Below are 25,550 nucleotides of genomic sequence, written 5' to 3' on the forward strand. Positions count from 1 at the left end.
GTAAAGAGGAGGGTGGACGTGTGGGAAATGAAATGCTTGAGGACAATATGTGTTTTGAGGAGAGTTGGTCGAATAAGAAATGAGAGGGCAAGAGCGAGGCGTGGTAGGATGAGGAGTATGTATCGAGAGAGCCGAAGAGGGTGTGCTTAAATGCCTTCGACGTATGGAGAAGACTTCAACGTACTGAGAAGACTTCGACGTATTGAGAAGACTTCGACGTAGATGACTAAGATGGTACACATGTCAGATGTGGAGGGAACGGGGAAAATGATGAAACCAAGGAGGAAGTAGAGGGAGATCGTGACAGATGGTCTGAGGCTTTGGGGCCTGAACATGCAGGAGAATGTGAGGAACGCAAGGAATAGAGAGAACTGGAGGCGTGTGGTATACAGGGGACGACATACTGTCAATGGGCTGAACCAGGGGATATTAAACGGTCGGGGAAAGCCATGGTAAGGTGTGTCGGGCTTAACTATGGATAGAGGTGCTCTGGTTTCCGTGCATTATACATGACAGCTAAACAGTGGATATGAACGAATGTGGCCACTTCTTCGTCTGCACCTGACTCTTCCTCGCAAACCCGAGTAACGGTAAAAGGTGTATGAAAGAAGAAATCAACATTTTGAGATAGAGTTTTCTCCAGGTTTAAGTAAAACGCGTCATCTATATCAGCTTACGTTATATATTTGCTTGGACTCTCTTCTCCATGTACTGTACAGTATGTACAAATATTCAGGGTCGTAGGTCATACACCAGCAGGGTCAGGACCGACCACGCCTCAGCCAGGTCTGGCCGACCAACTTGCTGGTGACATAGTTTCCCTTCCAGTGGCTTGCTAGCCCACGCAATTGTTGGCAGGCAGCTGTATCTGTCCGGCCAAGCAATAGTATGAGAGGCGGATGGTGGTGTTGGTGTCTGTGTAGAGCATGGTGACCGTCGTTGTGGTACGTGAGGTGGTCCATACGTTAATCCCCAGTAACTTGGAATCCGCGTTGTCTGAAGACTCCGCTGCCACTCCTGTGTCCTCCTTCAGGTCAGCGAGGTCTACCTGGCTGCTCTCCAGTACGGGGCTGTGGAGGCATAAAACTGTTAGTGAACCATTCAAATCCATTGTCATTCACTGTCGTTAGACAGTTTATCCCTTGCAAAAACAGTGTTCGGCTGTCCCCTTTCGAGAGAAACCAACATTTTGCATATAGTAACATTCTCTTCTATGTCATCCTGACAACATTATGCTTATACTCACTCAGTGGCACCTTCGTCTAGTTCTATAAACGTCCGCAAGGGCGACGAAGAAAGGAATTCCCTTCTGCGTCGCCCTTGGCAGACACCCGTCGCCGTGCCAGAGAGGCAGGAGAAGAACACAGTGGAGGTCACCATGACCACGTCCGTGTACGTCGTCGTCGAGTATCGCCCGAGGAAGAAGCGACTACGGTCATTCAGCTCCGGAGGGAGCATGTACTTGCTCGGGGATGGAGAGACTGTGGCCACGGGCCGCGCCTCCTCCTTCCCATCCTGGCCGGCCACAGCTCTCAGCAACACTGCCACCAGCAACCCCAGCGCAACGCCCCGCATCTGATGTGCAAATCATATAATTACCTCTTCTCTCTGTACAGTACAAGGATTTAGTTCTACACTGGTAGGTCCTCCTAGTCTCTTAATTAAACAATTTGATACGCGTGTAGTCTTCGTTAACTGATCTCGTTTTATGTTTCTAAATTGGAGGATTAGTGATGGATTAGAGAGAAAGTACCCAGTCGTCATGTACTGTATCATCTATTACTCATCCCTTAACTACCCTCCCCAACCCACACACACACACAAACACACACACACACACACACACACACACACACACACACACACACACACACACACACAACACACACACACACACACACACACACACACTCCTTGCTACAGAAATAGGAAATTACTAAATTGTCTATTCATTAAGATATAAAGGATCTTGGTCTCATTGCAATATTCTGTAAAGAAACGTTTCTTTATTTATCGAGATCTATTGCACTGAGAGGACATCACACTAGACCTGTTCGTAGAGTGACTCACGACCCTTGAGTTCAAACTAAAAGCAATACGAAAAACAACAAAGCCACGGCACTCACGTTCGCAATTGTGCTCACGAAAAACAATTCTCTCACCTGAACAACAACGCTTGGAAATGGACTCCAACCCTATTCATATATATATATATATATATATATGTGTGTGTGTGTGTGTGTGTGTGTGTGTGTGTGTGTGTGTGTGTATGACATCCTTATCTTGAATCATCATAGTTCATCGCGTTTCTTTTGTCTTCTAGAGAAATGTCAGTACGTCTCAAGAATAGATGGGAATAAGTTTCTCCTTGCTATTCTGAAGCTTAATGCACGTCTTCATCTAAGCTGCTATATTTATGTAATAAGCCCAGTGTGTCTTGCTGAAGTTGCCACACCTTTGGAACGACCTTAGTGTATACTTTGTAACCATACGATATAGGGGTTTTGAGGAAGTATAAGGTGGTGCGCTTTGATGTGTGGTGGTGTGTGGCTGTTTGGGAGTTTCCGATGGTGTGTGGCGGTGTGTGGTTATGTATGGTAGTGTCAGAAGGTGTGTGGCAAGGCATTGGTGTGATCTCAACTTGTAGCTTGATGGCAGTGAGAGTGGGAGTCTTTCCTGTCCATCGTGAAGGTGAGCTGCTCTCAAGCTCCCCTGGAGTGTGAGGCCTGGCCAAACAATAAGTGTGAAGGTGTCTGTATCTCTGTCGTGGCTCGTGGGTGCTCAAAGAACCACCAGCACCCACACCTTCCATATACGATGGTCCAGAACTCACCACTCATCCTTGCGACTCCTCTCTCCACTCATCACCCTCCCCTGCGACTCCTCTCATAGCTCACCACCCTCCCTTGTAACTCACACCTCACCACCCTCCCTAGTAACTCACACCTCATCACCCTCCCTTGTAACTCACACCTCATCACCCTCCCTTGTGACTCCTCCTCCCGCTCACCACCCTCCTTGTGATTCCTCTCACATCTCCTTACTCTCACGTCACGCGTGGCAATGCACTTACTATTGCCACTGCACTGAAGGAGAATCTGACGAAGGTGATGGCAATTAATCCTATTTATACCGCCAGCCGGAGGTGTCCTGCTCGAATTTTGAGAATAAACGGCATCTTTTTCCTACCCTCCTCCTGCTATTTATAGAACCTGGCTTAAAACATTTAACTTTCGTCTCGGTTTTTCCCTGATGGAAACATCCTTGTTGGTTTATGCTTGGCTAACAGCGTAGTTGTTAGCGCTCCTTCACTTTGGGATAAGCGGCTGTAAAGTACACTCATCTGGGCAGGGTCAGTGCGACAAGGATGTTCAGGCTCGTGTTTGGCAAATGTGTGTGTGTGTGTGTGTGTGTGTGTGTGTGTGTGTGTCGAGGGAGGAGGGAAAATAGGCGCTCTCTGAGTCTAAACTGTCGTCGGGTAGAGGGAGAATTGGACGTGTATTCTTTACTCACATTGCTTGCCTTTGCTTTTACAGTCGGGACTTGGTGAACGAGAGGAAGAGGCCATTGAAGTCCACCTGTCGCTATGCTATGTGGGAATGAGCCTCTTTGACAGTCGCTAGTTTGTCTCTCACGATTCTGACCTCGAGCAAGAGCGTCAACGCAAGTGACGCTTCCACGTCCTCCGCTGAGGCACCGTCGGCTCCAGGCTCGGTGTTAAAACTATCAAGTTGCTGAACTTCCGGATGTAATATATTCTTGTCATTCATCCCAAACGTCTGCAGCTGTCCAGGTGAGACGAAATCTTTTGTATTTTCAATTGGATGGTTAGGGTTAGGGAAAGTGTTGGACGAGGGGAAGGTATAGTCATACAACAGCAAATAGATATCGAGTCACAGGTTGTTGGTTATACATAAGCGCGTGAGTGGTTTACTGGATACGTATTTTCAGTTCTTTATATATATATATTCCAGGCAGACTGGATGTGTGTACGTGTAGTGATGTTCGTCTAAGGATGAGGAAAGAAACTGATTAAGCTAAAGGTAAGAACGTTTCATGGCGTATATCTACGGATGAGTGGAGTCTCTGAGTGCTTTTGAGGATCCGTGTTCTTCTTCGGTATTATTCATTTGTAATGGTTCTTAGAACTTTACTTTGCATTTTTTTTTTTTCTAGTTTCAGCATGAATGATTTAGAGGCCAGGTATGCAAACATTGGGTGGAAGGTAAAAAGTGTAGAGATTGTAGCCTTTTACCAAGAGTAATTTCTGCCTCTCCACTTGGTGCCAGACAGGACTGACCCTTCCTGTAGCTTACGTTCAGACCATCGCGGCCAGATGCTAACAGGACTGTTATATCCCCTGTCATTATGTGGTAGCCTTCAGAGATCAGGAAAATTTATCCCAGACACCTAATTTTTCATAATTTTCAGGAGGCATGCCCATGGGCTCCCCATACAGCCCGTTAGTTAGGGAGCAGTTTGAACAGTCTACTTAGATACCGCAAAAGGCTAGGCTGGCTCAGGTACTAGAATATGGAGAGGTTGGTCAATGAGGTTCATTTGTTGAGTTGTTGTAACATCAAGCCTCGTGTTGATAGCAAGTGACTAAATATCACTAGTGCCTACATCTTCACAGTTGTTGTAGATTCTCTAATCATTTGAGTAAACAGTAAGCATGTAGAGCAACCCAGCTGCTTTCATAATGAAACTAGAAAAATAATTTGTGTTCAGTTTATTGACGCAAACAATGACAGCAGTGATGATGTGTCAAATCTTGATTATCATATCAAAGTGACTTTATCACTGTTATTCTCAGATACAGTTTCTAATACTTGGTCTAGAATGTGTGAAGATGGGCTATCAGTATGATGAGTATTGGTGCTACCCTGACGCTGTTGTAATCATTTACATTTGTATCATGTCGGGTGATGAAGTGATAATTTCGGCTTGTTTTTACACTTGTTTGTGTATCCAGGCCTCTCCTTTTCCTTCCAAGCCCATTGATATAAGTATTACTAAATGCATTTCTTTTTTTCCAATGTGAAACCCTAAGTTTCTTGTTTTCTTCCAGAATCTTGACATTCGCCACAGGCTTCTTAGGGATGGCGCGGGACTGTGAGAGCATCCCTCGCGATGCGACTCAGAAGGGTGAGTGGAATGTAATGAGTAAATAATGAATACAGAGCCTGATAGTGGATAGTTCTTGATTGAGGTGATCTCGCCAATATGTGAGATGTATGTGGGACCATATCAACGTAACACAAACCATAATTAGTCACGTCTCTTTCATCTCTTTCACTAGGAGGAGTCACGACTCATGCCATTTTTACTCAGCATGTTTAAAATGAATAATTGGGATTCTAACCTTACAGACTGAATTGTTCGTCATACTCATCGCTCTTAAGTATGTCAAAAAAAAAAAGCTATAACCACAATTTTGATCGTCTTCACAACTTACCCGAGTGTGCCATAAATTCGCTTCTGAAGACAGATCACCCGTATGCTCACAAATGGCATACGAATATTCAAGTCAAAAGTATGGTGGATTTCCTCTCACATATGTCTACGAGAGCATGACAGAGCTGATGCCTTAGCCAAATTTGCACCAGGTGAAGAGGTTGTTGAACGACAAAGAGTTGTCGAATAGAAGTATTAATCCTGTAATCAGGAAATAACTAACGTGCATTTGAAGTATGCAGGCGAGTGCAAATAGCATTTAAAGATAACGTTTCTCATCACAATTAAAAGTGTCAAAGGTCATTCCCACAGGTCAGGTCAGTTGTGCGGGTCAGGACAATACTACAAGCCAGTTCAGTCCCACCTTTGAAATAGCCCCACAGGTCAGGTCTGTCCCAAAGGTCAGAACAGTCCCACAGGTCGCCCAGCAGGCCAGGATAACCCCAAGGGTAAGCCCCGCGGGTTGAGACTGTCCGCATACGGCAGCAGAGCCCAACAAAGCATTCATGTCCCGCAAGCCAACGCAACTGCATGTCCCCGCTGCTGTACAGGCCAACACAGTCCTATATCAGCTGTGCAGGCCAGCACAATCCTACACCAGCTGTACAGGCCAACACAGTCCTACACCAGCTGTACAGGCTAGCACTATCCTACACCAACTGTACAGGCCAGCATAATCCTACACCAGCTGTACAGGCTAGCACAGTCCTACACCAGCTGTACAGTCTAGCACAGTCCTACATCAGTTGTACGGGCCAGCACAGTCCTACAGACCGGCAAGATCCACATACCGGGAGGGCTCAGACAGCAATGAGATGGTAACCCTACGAGGAACCACATTACCCATCTATTCTTCAGGAAAACATTCTGTATACACACTCCTCCGTTGCACCGTCCTCCACACGACGACCCCCCCGCTCTATGGGGAAAAAGAGCTCATATATTCCCTAAGCAACAGCTCTATGGGGAAAAATGGTGCGATTTAACCCCCTCCCCTACCCCACTGACAGACCATACATATAAAGGGAATCGGTGCTCAGTTGAACAGACTCTCTTGTCATTGCAACAGCAAGTGTAAGTGGACACACTACACACACAGACACAGACACACGTCTCGATCTTCATCTGTAAGCTGTGCTTAGATGGTCAAAGGGACGTGTGATAGTCGACACCTGCTGGCGAAACAACTTCAACTTGTGTATCAGGAGTTGCTACCTTTTATAATTTCTTGACTCCCACATTACCTGTGCTGGAAGCTAAGTCATCTTGCTATCAGATTCCTTACTACGATGCCTGGAAAGCAATGAGGCGACTGGGCCCTGAAGGCTTAACTAACGTTAAAAAAACTTTTACTGGTTTTGTTCCAGAGACTGGATATTTGAGCGGGCAGTGATAACCGATCCTATCTCTTTGCCAACCCGGTTATCTCAGCAGAAATAATCACAGCCCCATGTTCCGAAAAAAAAGAAACATTCGATTTATTTCAAAGCCCATTGGTGCGTCCAGTCGCGTACGTTATGGTAGTGTGGTTTGCCCAGTAATAACGTAATTCAGTGGTTTTCCAGTCATAAACTGGTTTAGCTGGTGGCGCAAGAACACAACTCACCAGTTCTTGGAAATTGTTCCGAAGTAATATCTATCAAAGAGAGGAAAGAGAAATATTATTGCATCGCAGTGCAAGTGGTTCAGTTTTTAAGGTCAGATAGGGTAAGGCCAGAGTCGGATTGCTTTGAACGCGAATTTGTCAAGTAAATATGCGAGGCCAGAGCCTCCCTATACATGTGAGCAGCACTATTACAAATACAAACCAGTCTTTTGTATAACCAGAGCCGCGTTTCAAGTAGTTTTCGGCGCCTCAACAGGATTCCCGCCTTCTCAGTAGATACGCTATTTGTGCAATGTGGTGTTTCCAAGAGAGACTAAATGTTACGATGATAGTATGTTTGTTGTGTTGAGTGTTGGGAACATAAAACCATCAAAGGAGATGGGGAAGTTTTGAAGGGATTTAGAAAAGAGAATACGAAAAGAAAGATGTGTTTTCGATGCGTTAATCGTAACTAGGTCGTGGCGACGCTACTGGAATATCCTGTCCAAAATCTCATTATAAATAAGAAGTTGTGAGGAGTAGAGACAAGATGTGGACTGAGCAGGGGAAGATGAAGTGGATCTGAAAGAAGTGGAAGAATGCATTGTTGGGTCGTCGGTGTGGTAGTGTATATATTTTGTCTTTTAAAAGAAGAAAATCTTTAATCAAAAAGAATGAAGATCTCGGGCGTCCAGTCATATTCACTGTAACTATTTACCAAGACACTGTCAAGATATTTTAAGGCGTTGTTGTTTGGAACTGTTCACATATGTATGTGTTCTCTAACATAAATACATTCATTCTTCTGTAGGAATCGAGTCTATCGAATTCGATGGTAAAAAATACAAAAATATATACACTTGGTCTCGCTACTTTCTCCCCTTAGGTACAAATCGGTAAATACGTGTACAGCACCATCTTCACAGACATCGTATCAGAGGCGATAGCTATCATACTGGTAGGGAAGAAAATCGATTTAATAGTCCTTTTGTTCATAGAGTTTTATGTAAGAGAGAAACGAACCTCAGACTGTCTCATTCACTTGACACTCAGTTGAAGGCGGTCAATCTGAGAACAGTTTTGCTCTAAATTACAGAGAGGTACTCATTCTTATTATTATTTAAACAATAGATTAAGGCGATGTCTGGGGTGCAAAATATGGTGGAGAAATTTTGAACTGAAGCAGACCTTTCTGTAGTGCCACCAATACTGAGTTAGAGATTTTAAAAACAAAATCTTTGCCAAACCAAAAACGAACATATGCATTTCTCTTGTTACTCATTCAGTTCTTTCCCTTATACCGGACTATATTCCAACTTTACCTGAGTCTTACCTAAGTTTACATCACATTCAGTTTCCTGCTGGTACCACACAACACTCGCATACCAGTAGCGTCGAAAGTACTTTAAAAAGATGTTACATTAACTCTCTCCAATTAACACTTTTACCTAAGCATTACCCCATCTAGCCCTAGGAGATTCCTCGACCTACCTTCAATTACATTAACGTACCCTAAAAGCATCCCTTGACCTATTTTATATAACCTTAACTTTAGGGCTTCCCTCGACCTACCTTACCTTCGCGTGTAATGAATCGTATCCTTCCCTTCCAACTGACCATCGCAGATGAGAGGCACGAGTCTGGGGTTGGCGGTGGTGGCGGCTTTCCTCGCGACGGTCACGGCGACGCAGGAGAGCCTGGACAAGGTACCCGCTGCGATCGTTAACCCTGTAGACGGTAAGGGCGACTCCTCTGTGGATGACCAGGGCCGCTTCCTCTTCGGGTCGTACTCCACCACGACGTACACGGTGGTGAGCGCCAGCACTTCCACGGTGTTCTACTCTTGCCTGTCGGGCACTCAAGCAGCCAGGTGCCAGGGGCGACGCAAGAGGAAGGACCTGGGACTCCTGCGAGAAACGCCAGTCGTTGAGGAAGACGACAAGTAAGTGTCTAGTAGTGCACGCGGAGGTAGAGAAGGACAGGCACATTAAGGGAAACAGATAGATTGATTGACGAGAGAGAGAGAGAGAGAGAGAGAGAGAGAGAGAGAGAGAGAGAGAGAGAGAGAGAGAGAGAGAGAGAGAGAGAGAAGGGGAAGGAAGACGAGGACAAAGAGATGAGAAGTCGTCTTCAGCTAGGCTGTATCATCGTAAATGGACGGAATGGAGTACAGTTTCATTTAGGACCTCCTTTCTGCAAAGTAGGGCACAATTTCCATTCCCCTTGGAGCCCCATAACAGTAGGTCTTAAACGCAGAATGATAATGACATATGCATTTATAATTTTGTGGGTCTTAGTCATATGTTATCCCTCTAGTCTTTTCTTTGTCTTCCTCGTAGTTTCTGTCCCTCTGGTGTTCAGCTTAAGGTGAACTACTAGGCTAATTGATAACTCAAGGTCATCGCAATGTCTTGGCAAATTGGATAAGTTTGATGTAATATAATGCCTAATAACATGACTAAGGTTAAATTGATGATCTAGTCTCTCGGCAAAAGTTAAGGTAGTATACGTGATGTTTACCTTCACCTCATCCCTCACTGTGTTGGCTAAGGTTCACTTAATACTCTGGTTAGTAGGCTGAGGTTAAATTAAAGCGCTGGCTCGAGGTGTTGAGAGAAGCTGAGCCAGCACATACATTGTTTGCTGAGGCAAAATTAGTGTACCAACGTGCTGGCTGTCGATTGTATACCCATGTGTGTCGGCTGAGGTTGGACGTGTGCTCAGATGTGTCAGCTGAGGTTGGGCGTGCGCCCTAGCGTGTCAGCTGAGGTTGAACGTATGCCCTAGTGTGTCAGCTGAGGTCGGACGTGTGCCTTAGTATCGGCTGAGGTTGGACGTGTGCCTTGGTGTGTCAGCTGAGGTTGAACGTATGCCGTAGTATGTCAGCTGAGGTTGGACGTGTGCCTTAGTGTGTCAGCTGAGGTTGAACGCATGCCCTAGTGTGTCAGCTGAGGTTGGACGTGTGCCTTAGTGTGTCAGCTGAGGTTGGACGTATACCCTAGTGTGTCAGCTGAATTGGACGTGTGCCCAGTGTGTCAGCTGAGGTTGGACTTATGCCCTAGTGTGTCAGCTGAGGTTGGACGTGTGCCTTAGTGTGTCAGCTGAGGTTGAACGTGTGTCCTAGCGTCAGCTGAGGTCGGACGTGTGCCTTAGTGTCAGCTGAGGTTGGACGTGTGCCTTGGTGTGTCAGCTGAGGTTGAACGTATGCCCTAGTGTGTCCGCTGAGGTTGAACGTATGCCCTAGTGTGTCAGCTGAGGTTGGACGTGTGCCTTAGTGTGTCAGCTGAGGTTGAACGTATGCCCTAGTGTCAGCTGAGGTCGGACGTGTGCCTTAGTGTGTCAGCTGAGGTTGGACGTATGCCCTAGTGTCAGCTGAGGTTGGACGTGTGCCTTAGTGTCAGCTGAGGTCGGACGTGTGCCTTAGTGTGTCAGCTGAGGTTGAACGTATGCCCTAGTGTGTCAGCTGAGGTTGGACGTGTGCCTTAGTGTGTCAGCTGAGGTTGAACGTATGCCCTAGTGTGTCAGCTGAGGTTGGACGTGTGCCTTAGTGTGTCAGCTGAGGTTGGACGTATGCCCTAGTGTGTCAGCTGAGGTTGGACGTGTGCCTTAGTGTGTCAGCTGAGGTTGGACCATAGCGGCGTCTGACACTGAACTCACACACTCCTGTCCTCTCCTCAGAGTGGAGCTGGCAGGCAGCCTGGATGAGGGGACGGCGGAAGAGAAGGGCGTGGTTCCAACAGACGGCGACGGGAAGTTCGCCTTCACGGTATGGACGACCAGCCGGACGACCACCTCCGTCACCGTCATCTACACCAACACCTCCACCACCATCAGGCTCTCCTACTACTGTGTGGTTGGCCAGATCGATCTCCCCGTCTTCCCCTGCTAATGGTGGGAGAAACACCTAAGGAGGAACGCAGTTGAGGCTGCCTGCCCGATTGTGGGTCCTCCGCCTGCAGATATACCTGACCCGTTCAGACTGTAGAGTGTGTAGATATTATACATGTGAGAGTGAGTCCAAACAAATATATTTATTCTAAGCTTTTCAAAAAGGCAGTCTTTGTTTATTCTGCTTGGGATTCCTACTTCAGTTGTTGTCAGACGAGAGACGAAGCAGCTCTTGTATCACAGAAAGAAAATGGGAGTGAAAGTTGTATTGTACTTATATGTAAATCTTGCTGTTCTTCGTTGTCACGATCTTTCTCCTCCCATTTCACAAAATTATACAGAAGCATAGTTTTCTGTTGTTTCCAAGCGATCTACCCGGAACTTAGCGGACATAAAACTTTCACCATTGAACTTTTAGGCTACATATCCCAGGATTTACTTACTTTGGTTAATACTCATGAGACCTAAAGACACATTGTGATATATTCCCACCTGTTGACTGTCTACGTCAAGGTCTGAGCCAATCCTGTCTTCATTAGCAGGAGATAGATAGATCAAAACATTTAGATGACTCGACCAAACTATCAGTTTTGTGATTCTATTTTCTTTTGTGTTGATTTCCACTCCCGAGTTTTACAAGAGGCAAAGTTCTCAACCAAAGCATACGTGAAAGCTTTACCTGCATTGGAATTTGTCTGTAAGTCTTAGATAGTCAGATGTCTTTGATTCATTTTCTAACATATTATAAAGAAGTGTTTTGAAGGTATGTACCTCAAGTTCCATAAACACATTAGTCAGGGGGGTCTTCATTGTTGTTGTAACGATATCTACAGATATACGAGAGTATGGCACACACCTGAGTGTATGGAGGGAACAAATGGTTTCAGTGCAGTGTACTTAAGAGGACTTATTCTAAATGGCTTTAAATATTAGTCTTACTAGTGGTAGTAATATCTGTTGTGTTATAGAAGGGATTTGACATGACATTATCAAGACCTTTTTGGCCATGTCTTAAGGTACTTTCAGACTCATATATAATCAATTCTTTCTTTTCAATTATGAAATGGCAGGTCTCTCCCTGCCTCTCTATATATTATCATCCTTATTTTATTCATTATTTATACTTTGTGAAATTTTTTGAGACCAAATTTTATAATCGGCGCTAGAGAGTCTAGTAATAAATAAAGCAAATGATGAGACTGATCACCACTAGAGGCAGAAAAGTGATGAGGAGGATATATTTCTTTTATGAGTAATAAGAAATAAAATTGATTTCTGCCGTGTTGTCAACACAAACTGAGGTTCGTAAACTAGAAGCGAGAAAGCATTTCCCCAGCCAAGCTGAGGGAGCAGGATGATAAATGAACGCTCAGGGGAGAGAGAGAGAGAGAGAGGAGTGGAGTACCTACCGACGAATAGTCACGACGAGATTTCTCCTGAGGCAGGGTCTAGAGCGGTGTACTCACCACACATCTTGTATGACGAGTAAATGTAGATTATATCTACGCCGCCACAAACAGTACGTAAATAGTTCCATCCGGAACTCATTTTAACCAATTCTCTTGGTACTTCTGACATGTATCTTATTTTCTTTTCCACTCGTTCTTTGAATGAGAATAATCTTCCCATTTTTTCTCTGTCATTTTACTGTGGTCCAAGGAATGATGTCCAACTTGATTACTCTGTTTCTTCCGTGCTGAGACACTATTTAGACCAAATACATCACTCTTGATGCCCTCAATCTGCTGCAGTTATCATGCACCTTTCTCTCTCTCTTTTTTTTTTTTTAAACTGTAGAGTTATAGTTCTCGCAGCCTGTCATGGTAGGTCAGGTGTTCTAGTCCCTCGACTCTGCATGTGAAGCGTTTCTGAATTTTCCCTGATTCATTATCTATTTGGATCGTTTCCACACCACACAAGATAATTTTCCTTTCTATGTACACACTGGACAAATACGTTTTTAGGTCTCTTCTGCCTCTTGCACTGCAGGGTGTCATTATTATACCACCCATTACCTGGCTTGTAGTGCTATTTTCTCAATATACTTTTTTTCGTACCTCAGTTAGGTGGTTTAGGGTGGAAGAGGAAGGGGCTGGAGAAGGGAAGGCACACTTGAAAAACTAGAAGATAGATATAGAGTGTAACGATGTATGGTGTTGGATTGACTAAGGAGCCTAGATGGTAAGGTGGATACGAGTACGTAGTTAGGTGGTTGCCTCAGCAATAGGCCTATCAATTACCAGGGTCATTTAAGGCCGCCGACTTCATGTTGTAAATAAGTCAAAAAAAAAAAAATAGAAATACAAAATCTTTAAATGCTTGAGATGATTCTAAGACATGTTCTCACAGTACGTATGACCCCTCTGGATACGTGCTTTTGTTGCCTTATATTCATACCCTCGGATGACTGTGTGTGTGTGTGACTGTCCTGATGACACACGTGTCACTTGCCTCAACACATTTGTCGTGAACCTTCTGACACACGTGTCGCGAACCTTATGTCACAAGGAATATAAGTAAAGACACATCTGACTTCGTATGAGAGAGACCACTGGGTCAGTGACGGCTTTGAAGCCTCGAACCCTGGGCCCGTCTACCCGGTAGGCTGGCGAACTGCATATATACTGCCGCCCCAGGAACCGCCACAGGTGTAGGCCTACGACGAAGGAAAACCTAAAGAAATGATACACGGACCGAGGGTTACAGCGTCGTACATTGACAAAAGAAAAAAGAAAAGATTACTTATGATCTGTTGCCACTCATCTCATCAGCTTTGTGGCCTTATCGGAACCTCAAGCCCTTAAAGAATCATAGCCTCGTAGTTTTTGGACTCGGGTCATGCCCTAGAGGGTCGATAGAAGAGATCTTCCGGAATGCATCTGGAGACTCGTAATTTATTCCCTGTCTGACCTACAGTTTTCGGGTATAAATAGTGGTGGATATTATGGTTGGTGAGGTATCGAGGACAAGGCTCTACAGGCAAGGTACGTAAGCAAGGGTCAAGAAGGCATCAGTTCCATTCTCCCACAGTTGCACCAGATATCAGACAATCCTCTTATTTGGAAGATTAATGGAAGACGTTAATATATGATAACCGAATGTGTATCTTCTTTCTATTCGGTGAATATCTGAGTAGTCACTCGAGTAAGGCAATCTTCGTGAAATTCTAGAAATCAGACGCTCATTCATCTTTTGTTTTTTTTTCCGAATATCTTGGAATAAGAAACGTTCATTTGAAATCTGTATGCTAATATTTATTTCCAACAACCTAGCAGAGGGTGTTAGAGAGACTCATTTTGTTTACAGTGAACAATAGCGATTTAATTTTTTTCTCATAAGTACTCAAAGGCTCGTCTACGTTTACCTTTAAGAAATCAAATGATTTGATTATATGCTTAGTTTTTCTGTAGCGGATTATAAAGGATGATTCATATCCTTTTAACAAAGAGAACAGTAAAAACTACTGACGTCTTTTTGCAGAGATCTGCAATATTGATAAATCATTGTATCCCTAGCGAACTGCAAGGATTCATTTAGTTCTTACACAGCAGTAGTAAGGTCTTCACGGGAAAGTGAAACACGTTCGAGACAGCAGTGTGACACATCGAGCACAGCTCGACCACTGTACCGCAAGCCAACCTTTCTTATTGATTAGTGACACTGTGATGACTATGGTCGTCACGTGACGTACGCTACCTTGACTGAGAGAGTAACGTGGACGAGATACGAACTTTATTCTCTGACCTAGAATGAAATCTGCACCCGAACTCTTCAGAAATCTACATCCATGTCCTGTGATACATATAACTTCATTGAGTAAGACTCCTTGGCCTTCATGTGTTATGTAACCTTGATCATGACATCCCATTTAGCCTCGACCAGCCCAAATCAAAGCTGTGATGAAGGTGTACACAGACGCATTACTCACAAAGACATAATTTACTGAGAGTTCTCACTAATGAATGAAAAGTAATCTGTTCTTTTTACTGAGAAGATGAGGACAGCTGGAGCACGAGTCGTGTTGCTGTTGCTGGCGGCGACGATGGTGGTGACAATCTCTTCGGCACAAGAGGGTGGCGGAGTAGCAGACACCATAGAGGAGGCGAGGGTGCACGACAAGGGACGCTTCTTCGTGGGCAGCTACCAGACCACCACCCATACGGTCGTGGTCGCCTCCACGTCCACGGTGTTCTTTTCTTGCCTCTCCGGTAGTGCGAACACCCTCTGCACTGGCCGGAGGAGGAAGAGGACAATTAGCGTCCCCATTGAGCAGGATGCTGCTAGGTAAGTTGACCCGTCACCATTAGCCTCAAAGTATACCATGATGATAACGTCATCAGTAGCCTCATAGTACACCATAATGAGGTAGGAATATTGTGGAATTTACTTGCAGGGAAAAATATTTCGCTAGATAGACTTTTAGAATGTTACACACGAAAGAACTACATAAAGGTATAGAAAAAGGATAAATTTGTGCATTTTACGGAAAAGGACAATATTTATCCACGCTTCATTTTCAGTCACTAAATAATTTACTAACATAAATGTACTGTAAATCATTCAAATGGTTCCCGGTTCAATTATGGGTCGAATGGATTTGCTGAAAATGACATTCTTCTCGCTTCCTTCCATACCTTACTTGTATGTATGTATGTACCTCTCCGCCTGGGATACTGCTTCTGAACCTCCCTCCCACAACTTACTGCTTTCTCCCGAGTATAGCTATCGTATATATCATTTATCTCACAATAATATCCGGTTCTCTCCCCTCAACTCCCATCGCTGAGCGATGACGAACACCCTCCCGGTATGTGTAATTGTTTTGCATGGACCGGACAGCTTCTTTATTTTCTCCTATAAAGCGCAATGCACGTTTTCCACGTACAGTCTGTAGAGGTTGGTGTCATGTCAATTTTTGAGGTTTTCTTACGGTTGTCATGAACTTTTATAGACCAAAAAGATAAAAGAAAAAAAATGGGAGGCTATCTGCTTCATTATAAGAACTACGTTAATTCCTGACATATTAGAATATATATACATGACCAATCATGCATTTGCATTTGATAGAAATAGATGTATTTTGCTCTTCCTAGCCCGTTCATCGAATCATGAGTCCCGAATAACGTAATGTATTTCAGCATCGAAGGCGACAGCAGCCTAGCCCTGGACAGTAGCTCCGAAGGGGACGAGGACCTGCCCACCGACAGTCCCCTAGATGACGACGACCACAGCGGGAAGTCAGCCTTCATAGTGTGGACGACCACCTCCACCACCACCTCCGTCACCGTCTTCTACACCAACACCTCCACCACCGTCCGCCTCTCTTATCTATGTCTGGCGGCTGGCGTCAGTCTGCCCGCAGCCCAATGTGGCGGGGTTTGATGTGTCCCGCAGCTGCCCCAGACCTGCCCTGACTCATTTAGATACTGGCCGAGCATGAACTTCAGAGATGTTGGTACTGCCTCAACATATTCTATGTTGGCGTTGCTACATGTTCTGATATATGTTGGTGCCTCTTCAGCATTCAGTATATGTTTTGCACATAGATGAGATTCCAGATCTTTTTTTTTTTCACTGATAATAAACATGAGTATTTAAGATTATTTTATTACCTTAATGTTCAGGGTAGCTTACTAAAACATCTGCTCATCAGCTGGTTCGGTAAGGGTCGAGGAAAATCTGCAAGTGTAGCAATCTATGTTTTCCACAAAGAAGAAAGATTGCTGTACTTTGCATGATGTGTATTACAGAGCGGAGGTCCCAGCCCGCTAGCTGCCAGTACATGTTGCGCTCAATAAGAGTCTCGTACTTTCCACTCTCATTTTTCTCTCTCTTCCTTTTCCTTCCTAGGTGATTCGTTCACTTTACTGATGAGTTTTGATGCTCACAGTTATACTTGTGGACAAAGTGTGTGTGTGTGTGTGTGGATCTACAGAATAGCTTAACGTAAGATCAATTGAAAAATGACAACCGTTGCTGCAAGAAAAATGTTGGATAGTAAAACTAGTATAGTTGAAAACAAAAAAGTTAGCGAAGACACTGAAATTAAACGTAGCAACTTTCCCATGCCATTTCAGTGCATCAACCACGAGCAGGCTTGGTGGGTCAGGATTGTCTGGCGGGATGATATGATGATGACTCAAGGTTATTATATCTCATCCGGAATCATAGTGACAATCAACGCCAGTTCCGAAATTTGCTCCGAGATACGGTAGACTCTGGGGATGTGCTGGGCCCAGATCAACGAAGGCAGTGGCTTAGCAGAAGATTATTATTCCTCAAACGATGGTTTGTTTCTCTGAGCCAGAAAGAGGTCAATGGATGATATTGGATTTGGTTTTTATACAAAAAAAAAAAAAAGTGACGTGCCAGAGCAATCTGAATCACATGTACTGAATCCTTCACAACGAGTCACCCTTTACGAAACCACTTGTGTTGAATCGCTTGGATTGACTCACTTATACTGAAGGATCTTTACTGAGTCACTTTCAGTAAATGACCCATACTGAATCACTCTTAATGAAGCAGGTGTACTGGATCATCCATCGCATGTACTGAATCGCCTGTGCTGTTTCATCTGTAATGTCTCGCTGGTGAGTAATGAATGATGGATTACTTGTGGTGGTTCACGAGTCATGGGTCGCCTTTAATGTAATAGTCTTCCCTGTGATCATTATCCAAAACGCTGAATGTAATTACCATCAACAGTTGTCGGTCATTAAGCCATTAGCCATTGCGTACTGTGCGTGAAACGTATGAAAGTACTACAGTTCATAATTTCCCACAATTTTGATTAGTTTGTTGCTTAGAAATAAGGTCTATCGAACAGCCAGGGTCATTAAGACTCTCAACCTCATATATAACAACCCACTGGCAAGACTTAAACACCTTCTTCAGGTGTCTGAGGCAGTACTAAGACCATCTATACACGCTCCTCTTGCTATTTGGTCTTTTGCTCTACCGTTTCAAAGTTCATTTGCATGATTATTAAAGGATGGATGATAACCAAAAGAAAATTCTTATTATTGTTATATTCATATTCATGTGTGTGTGTGTGTGTGTGTGTGTGTGTGTGTGTGTGTGTAAAGATTTACCAAAACTAAGCTAGGCATGATCGTCTGAAGAGGTTACTAAACAGATTCTTGGACATTCTCTCTCTCTCTCTCTCTCTCTCTCTCTCTCTCTCTCTCTCTCTCTCTCTCTCTCTCTCTCTCTCTCTCTCTCTCCCAGGAGAGCCACGTCTGCGTGAAGAGTGGTGTTTCCTAGTGCTGGTGGTGGAGGTGTGGCTGGGAGATTGGTTCGTGGGTAGGGAGGTGCTGTCGTACCGTGCTGGGCCTGGTACTCCGTCCTCCAGCCTCCAGCCCGCCCAGGGGGGCCGCCCCACGTGGCACACACACACACACACACACACACACACACACACACACACGCCAACCCTCCCCCTTTACCTCCCTTCCCACGTCACCTGGTGACCTGTTCACTTGACTCACCCTCTCCTGACCTCCTCCCACCCCAGAACTGATACTGTGTCTGCTCTGCCAGACGCTCACGCAGGAATAAAAGACAATGCAAATATGATTATATATATATATATATATATATATATATATATATATATATATATATATATATATATATATACACTGCAATCTCTGCCAAAGACAACGTGTCGTTGGCAGATATTTTCCAACAACCGATCTGAATATGTTCACAGATGGTCATGTTATCATCTGCACCACACCCACAACACTGTGTGAGGTAACACCACAGGAAGGAGTCCAAGAGTTCGCTACGAGAGATATGCTGAGGCTCACGGGCGTCTGGCCAGGGTGTGGTGGCTATCTCCTGTTGGCTCCACTAGACTTAGAACTAAAGAAAGGTTGACGATACTAAGGAAGTAATTAATACCATAGTTAAGGCTTTCATTTGGAAATATCGTGAAATCGGTGTCATATTGGAACCTTTTCGAAGCACTTGTTGCACCATGAATCCCTGTACTGTACTGCTCTCTGGGCAAACTATCGAAGAACGTGTGTCAACGACCGCAGGGCCTATTGCGCCAGGCACGATAACACTCTTTAACGCTCTATCGGTGTTTTCAGATGTACGAGATCCATTGCACTATACTCTGCCTATGATCCTACACGTCTAGCGACGTTCGTAAAAAGATTAATAACTGGACTGACGCAGAGAGGCGGAATTGGAAATATGCAATGGTCGTAACGCCACGGTAAACAGAGGTCACTCCTGCTAACCCCGACATTACAAGGTATGGCAGAGCGAGCTGCCTTTGTCGTAGTCGCGGACTTGTGTTTGTGTGTTGAACTACAGTTGGTGTGGGCAGTGTGGCCAGCACCGGGGGCCTCTCTCGGTAGCTGGTATGGGCAGTGTGGCCAATACAAGGTCCCCTCACAACAGCTGGTGTGGGCAGTGTGGCCATCACAAGCTCCCCTCCCGACAGCTGGTGTAGACAGTTTGGCCATCACAAGCTCCCCTCGTGACAGCTGGTGTGGTCAGTGTGGCCATCACAAGCTCCCCTCACGACAGCTGGTGTGGGCAGTGTGACCTACACAAGGTCCCCTCACGATAGCTGGTGTGGGCAGTGTGGCCAACACAAGGTCCCATCATGGCAGCTCTGAGATCGTTCGTATAACGTAAGTGTCATGTTTTAATCTACTGTCTAAGTCTAGATATTATGAAATTGATTTGTCATTTGTCAACAGTGTGTTTTAGGGACAATGTAAGATATCTGTGACGTAGAGAGAGAGAGAGAGAGAGAGAGAGAGAGAGAGAGAGAGAGAGAGAGAGAGAGAGAGAGAGAGAGAGAGGAGGGTGGTGGAGGGAGGGGGGAAGGGCTTGGCCAAGTGCAGGTGCCGACGCGGGCTGGTACCGACGTGTCGTGTCGACCAAGCACCCGAGGCTGTCTGCTGGGATGGCCAGGCGGACGGCAGTCACTCACGCTTTATTGTGCTGTGCCCAACACCGCGCCCTGGTGCTGTGCTGCTGGGAGACCATGATACATGATGCAGACAATGACGTCGTTCTTCGCTATGCTAAGATAAAGCGGACTTTCCTGAACCTTGCTGAAATATAACTCACAATGCGTCAGGCTAATTTGTGGTTTGCTCATAGGGTGTGTGTGTGTTGTTCGAGGCCACACCTTGTGGTTGTGAGTGTTGGCATTACGCTTACCCAAATCCAGACACGAGAGGATTGCCCTCTGTGAAGACGGCGGGATCTTCTAATTGGGTCCAAAGATCAGGGTATCATATCCGGCAGTCGTTTCGTTATGCTTAGGGTTGTACCGCCGTGCTCGAAGGTCGTATACCGCCGTGCTCGAAGGTCGTATACCGCCGTGCTCGAAGGTCGTACCGTTGTGCCCAAGGGTCTTACCGTTACGATCAGAGGTCGTACCGTTGTACTCAAATTTCGTGCCGTTATGCAAAAAGGGACCAAGGAAGTAACAGTTCTGTTGGCACGGTGTTAGGGAAAGCTCTTGTACACTCGCGCCTTCCAATACTCTTAGTCCAGAGCCCATCCAAGTGATGAATTAGGAAGGAGGCACTACACCCAGTTTTCTTATCGAGAATTACATCTACACCTTCATGAGGGATTCTCAAAGCTTAATCAACCTGGTTCACCGAAACTTTTTTGGTCGGAAGATCTGGTCTCAATGCCACTGTCAGGAGAGCAGTGTCCTGTGAGGGAGGTCGTCGACTCCCTCCGCTCATTACCGTTACGTCCTGTAGGAGCTGCCATCGTTGTATCCTTCGACTTTCTCATCGGCAATTCTAAAGACAAACGTTACGGAACAAACCATTAGTTTCAGGAGTTGCATATTTTTTTTCTTTTTTTTTTTTTTACGTCTTCGTATCACACCATCTCATGGCGTCCCACAGTAGATATAAAGGAAGAGACGTAACTGTATGAATAACGGGACACTTTCTTCATACCGAAGGGCTCGGAAACGTTGGTAAGCCTGGTAAGGACAGCCTTTGGTGGAGGTGATGAGGACATGACACTGGCAGATGACACCACACATTGGCACGTTGTGCCAGTAGCCAGCCACGCGTGACGTGTCACGAGAAATGAGCTCATCGCCACATGGCACCACGTCTTTATGACAAGGCTTCACACTGACCGTGGATGGACATTTCTCGACAAACTCAATCCTCTGAATGCTAGGATGAGCCGACTTGATGGCCTCCAGTTAGAGACTTTTCATCACGTTGATTGATCTTTTTCGTGTTGGAAGATTCAGTCGCAAACAAAGGTTCTCTCAGTGAGGCTGTGTCCTGAGAGGGAGGGAGAGATGGCAGATAAGTATCTAAGAGTTTTACAGAAGACGGAAAACTTAGCCTTTACGAAGAGAGAGAGAGAGAGAGAGAGAGATCATCCCTGTCAGGATAAATGTGTGGATGATAAGGTTTACCTACCGAAGAAAATGAGGATCTTTCTCAAAATTCTTCACCCTCCCCTTCCTTCCTTCCTTCAGAGTGAGGGAGGGCAGGAGAGGGAGAGAGAGATCCTCGTTTTCTTCAGCATAATAACCTCGTCGTAAGGTGGAGACGTGGCGTTCTCTGACGTCCTCCTGGCTGACCCCTAGCGAGGGTTCAATATACTAGGATACAAAAAGGATAACATCTGACGTCAGATACTTCGACCTCCAGAATGCCTTTTAAGAATACCCAAGTAAGAAACTGTTACGGAATAATATGGTGTCATGGCGCTGATATGGAAGCTTATGTTTGGAAGAAAGTCTGACGAACTACCGGTAAACAATGAGTGGTGGATTAGGAAAGACACATCGGCGTTTTTTAGCTCAACTTTTGGTGCACCACAAGACACAGTCTTTAGCCCATTTCTCCTTGTAGTAAATAGATAGATAGGGAGTAGATAGATAGATAGATAGATGAAGTTCGCGCGGGAGAAGTTAACTGTTATGAAATTAAGAACTAATGTATATGTCTATGATAACACTATGGCCTCTTCTAATGAAAATCCTGGTGTTAAGCGGGACCTATTTCTAAAGGCTTCTGCATTCCAAGGCTGCGTTACGGCCAACAGCTGGGAAGTATGGAGTCCTTTGGAGAGAAGGTCTTCCACGAGACTGTACTCCAAGTGATACAGTCTCTCTCGCCATAGATGACTTTTCACTTGAGGTGTAACCTCGAGTAGCTGTCACCTTTAGCGAGGCTGTGTCATTTAGAGTGGTAGCAAGTGGCTTGACGAAAAGAGAAAAGGTGGTGAAAGTCTTGCGAAAGATGAAGTGCGGTTAACCGGCGGAAATAAATGGTATTGCAAATGAATTTGTCAAGAAAAGGAGTGAGTGCGTTGTTGTTTTTAGTTAATTCGGATTTTCATTGTATGTATGGTTAATGGTGAGGAGCCTAAAGACTGGGCGGAATGCCTGTATAATCCCGCTGTATAAAAAGGCAAAGCGGACAAATGTGAATGCTGGAATTACAGAGGTATAAGTTTGATGAGTGTACACTAGGCATTTCAACACGCGATTGAAACGTGACAAGTTAAGACATCTCAGGCGTACTGAGGTCGAGCGAGGAAGACAGCCGCGGAAATCCTTGCGCCACGTCATTTCGTCTTCGATAAGGCAGAGCTGGCTTTTTATATACGACCTTTTCTGATACAGGTGCGCAGTCGGTACATGAACTGCTTGTTTGGAAGTTTCTTCGACCTTAGTGCTCTGCGTTTATCACGTACAATATATGATGCTTTGTTGGTCCCTAGCTCATCAGAAACTGGAATGTCATTTTTTTTTCTTCTTGGTATATTCAAACTCCAATGCGTTTAGGCATTCAACCTAGAAATGAAATAAGGGTAGAGGATTGTTCATCGCGCCACGGGACTCTTGAATAGGGAACTAGAGACGTTTTATATCTCCTGACGTTTATAGTATCTCTCTCTCTCTCTCTCTCCCTCTCTCTCTCTCTCTCTCTCTCTCTCTCTCTCTCTCTCTATATATATATATATATATATATATATATATATATGTATGTATGTATTCTTACGTGTCTGCTATTTCCCACGTGAGTTAAGTAGCATCCGGAACATTTTTCAAAGCAGCCACACAACCAATATCCACTCCTGACACCACACTGTTCCTCGCCAATCTGTGTTGCTCTGTGCTTTCCACCACCTTCCCAGTCTTCACCCCATACAATTTACCCTCACGACTCATCTATGTAGGCCGTGCGTATAAGATATTTAAACTCCAGCGCGCCCGAGACGTTTAAATTCCTCGGGTGTCGATGTAAATGTCCCAGGCGCTCGGGGATTTAAATGACTCAGACGCGGATGTTTACTTATTTAAATATCTCAAGTATACGGGATTGTACAAGTATGAATGAATTTGCCTCGAGTATATATATATATATATATATATATATATATATATATATATATATATATATATATATATATATATATATATATATAATGAAATAATATCACCGTGATGTCGAAAAAGTCGTGTTGGCATTTCATCTTGTGACGTGGCAATCCAGGCAGCGGCTGCAAGTGTTGCCAACACGCTATGTCGTGTTGCCCTCGGCATAAATGCCGTTGTTGCATGGACCGTTGTCGTGTTCCTAGCCAACGTTGCGGCATCCCAGCACCCAACAGACGGCTAGGTTAATGTCCTAAGTACTATGCAACGAAAGAATATATATTTCAGCAATAACGAAGATTATGCTATATTGTCTACTATTTATAAAGATTCGGTTACATGGAAGATCTATTTATACCATAAAAGACCAGGTAACCCCACCAACCTGGTCCCATTTAAATTATATTACCTGAGTTGAATTTTAGTAGCCTCATTAAACAATCGTGATCCCAGGTGAAAATCGCACTTACTCGCCCTTGAGCGCTGCTAAGTACAGTTAGATAAACTACTGATGTTGAACCCGCCGATTGTACTCAAAGACATTGTGACCTCCGTATATAATCACTGTGACCCCATTTGAATAGCAACGGGGGAGGGGGTGACTTTTTTTTTTTTTCCTACTGGTCCTGATCGCCTAAGAGACACCATCCTCCCCCTACACCACCACCCCACTCTTCATCCACCTATAATAAACCTGGCTGTATGCACTTTTTCAACGTCGTCCGTATAGATGAGAAAGGATTGATCTAAGAGAAATAAAATTCATTACACACTTCTTTTCTTTTTTTGAAAACTGTTAATTAGCAAGTAGCTCCAGTCATTTGACACTTGTTTTTCTTGCGGCGATTTGTGGAATATTGTGTGGATAGGACATGCCAATTTTCCGCTTATTTTTTTTCAAAATTCTGCTGAGAGGTAGCACCAGGACTAACTAATTAACTTTATTCAAATTTATATATATTTTTCTAGATATTTCAAGTTCATTTGTACGGGTTGCATCTGATTTCTAAATATCTTTCCTTAGCAATCAATACTTTTTATGCTTGTTCATATAGTTGAGTTCCTTCCATTCCCTCTACGAAAAAGAAAGTCTGCTGGTTTGTACCCTCCAGCTGCTTGCTGGTGGGAAGAATTTACTGCCTAACTTGCCACTACCAGACAGGCTGGCGACAGCACTTCATAAGTTACCCGTGTTCGCCCAACATTATCTCCGTTCTCTCTGATGAACTCTAGTTCTCTCTTTATTAAAGGGTTGGCTTATATATATTTCCTGTCAAAGAGTTGCTAGTATTTGCAACATTGTATTTGGACATAAACCACTTAATTCAACAAAAAGAGTAATTGTTGTGCTAATTTGATGGTATATTTGAAAGCGAAAAGAGCTATATATGGGTGTACTAAAACATATCACTTCATAAAACAATATAAAGTAATTGTTACTGTGCTCTATGCGGCACCAAGCAGGTGAAATCATATCAATCCTTTTCTCGGTTTGAATGGTCAATACTTTACGTATACTTAGGTTACTCTATCGTCATGAAAATCCCAATGTTTCAAACGGTCTACTATTCTGTTTCGAGGCTGTTGACTATCCCCTGATGTCTCATATTAACGAGTGACGCTGTGTGTGAGCATGAGATGACATCGATCTCCGCCACTGTGCTAGGTTAGGCTAGCACAGGGTTGGTTGGGTTAGATTGATTTCCATTAGTTATGCTAGGTTTAGCGACTGTTGCTGGGATAGATTATATTCGTTGTATCTTTCGTAGATTCTTCTTATCGAATTCCGTATTTTCTCTGAATTCCGACGCCAAATCCACTTTCTAGGTTTTAGTAAGATTATACGATGAGATGTGAACTTATTTTCTTGTTGCAAGATGCTCGTTTCTAGCATATACTCACGGAAACAAATAGATATTGCGACCGTAGGAGTTACGTACATCAATAAACGTCTCGTATTTGACAAGTCTGTGTCTTTAAAGGCTTTATATCTTTTATTGTTTGACCGATCAGCGCCATCTAGTGTTGACCAGCCAGAGCATGATGGATAAAGACAAAACTCCAGCACATTTTATGCAACACCAACAAATATCTAGAAAAAAAAACGAAAAAAACTATACTAGTTGCACATAGTCCGACCCTGTGCTAAAACACTTGCATCTCAGGCGCACAAAGCCGACCTGGGCCGATAATGGTACCGCTGAGAACAGGCTT

At 44.4% G+C, this 25,550-nt stretch overlaps 3 protein-coding genes across 4 annotated transcripts; 2 read left to right on the forward strand and 1 right to left on the reverse strand.

The window, feature by feature from the left end:
* Positions 1-662: 662 nt before the first annotated feature.
* On the reverse strand, positions 663-8,754 carry LOC139753418 (uncharacterized). The gene is made up of 3 exons (XM_071669894.1): positions 8,620-8,754; positions 1,247-1,575; positions 663-1,070 (listed from the first exon to the last, which is right to left on the reverse strand). The coding sequence occupies exons 2-3, from the start codon at positions 1,573-1,575 to the stop codon at positions 836-838; spliced, it is 564 nt and encodes a 187-aa protein (XP_071525995.1). The 5' UTR covers positions 8,620-8,754; the 3' UTR covers positions 663-835.
* On the forward strand, positions 5,119-11,098 carry LOC139753419 (uncharacterized). Of its 2 annotated transcripts, none has more exons than XM_071669895.1 (3): positions 5,119-5,148; positions 8,668-8,984; positions 10,721-11,098. In XM_071669895.1, the coding sequence occupies exons 1-3, from the start codon at positions 5,134-5,136 to the stop codon at positions 10,929-10,931; spliced, it is 543 nt and encodes a 180-aa protein (XP_071525996.1). In that variant the 5' UTR covers positions 5,119-5,133; the 3' UTR covers positions 10,932-11,098. The 2 variants fall into 2 exon arrangements, with proteins under 2 accessions (XP_071525996.1, XP_071525997.1); XM_071669896.1 differs by lacking the exon at positions 5,119-5,148 and adding an exon at positions 6,495-6,531.
* A 2,669-nt stretch (positions 11,099-13,767) lies between these two features.
* Positions 13,768-16,528, forward strand: LOC139753420 (uncharacterized). Its single transcript, XM_071669897.1, has 3 exons — positions 13,768-13,914; positions 14,925-15,214; positions 16,069-16,528. Exons 2-3 carry the CDS (start codon positions 14,925-14,927, stop codon positions 16,310-16,312), a joined length of 534 nt encoding a protein of 177 aa, XP_071525998.1. The 5' UTR covers positions 13,768-13,914; the 3' UTR covers positions 16,313-16,528.
* Positions 16,529-25,550: the final 9,022 nt, after the last annotated feature.

The sequence above is a fragment of the Panulirus ornatus genome, chromosome 14 (assembly GCF_036320965.1).
Source record: "Panulirus ornatus isolate Po-2019 chromosome 14, ASM3632096v1, whole genome shotgun sequence".
Classification (NCBI taxonomy): Eukaryota; Metazoa; Arthropoda; class Malacostraca; order Decapoda; family Palinuridae; genus Panulirus; species Panulirus ornatus.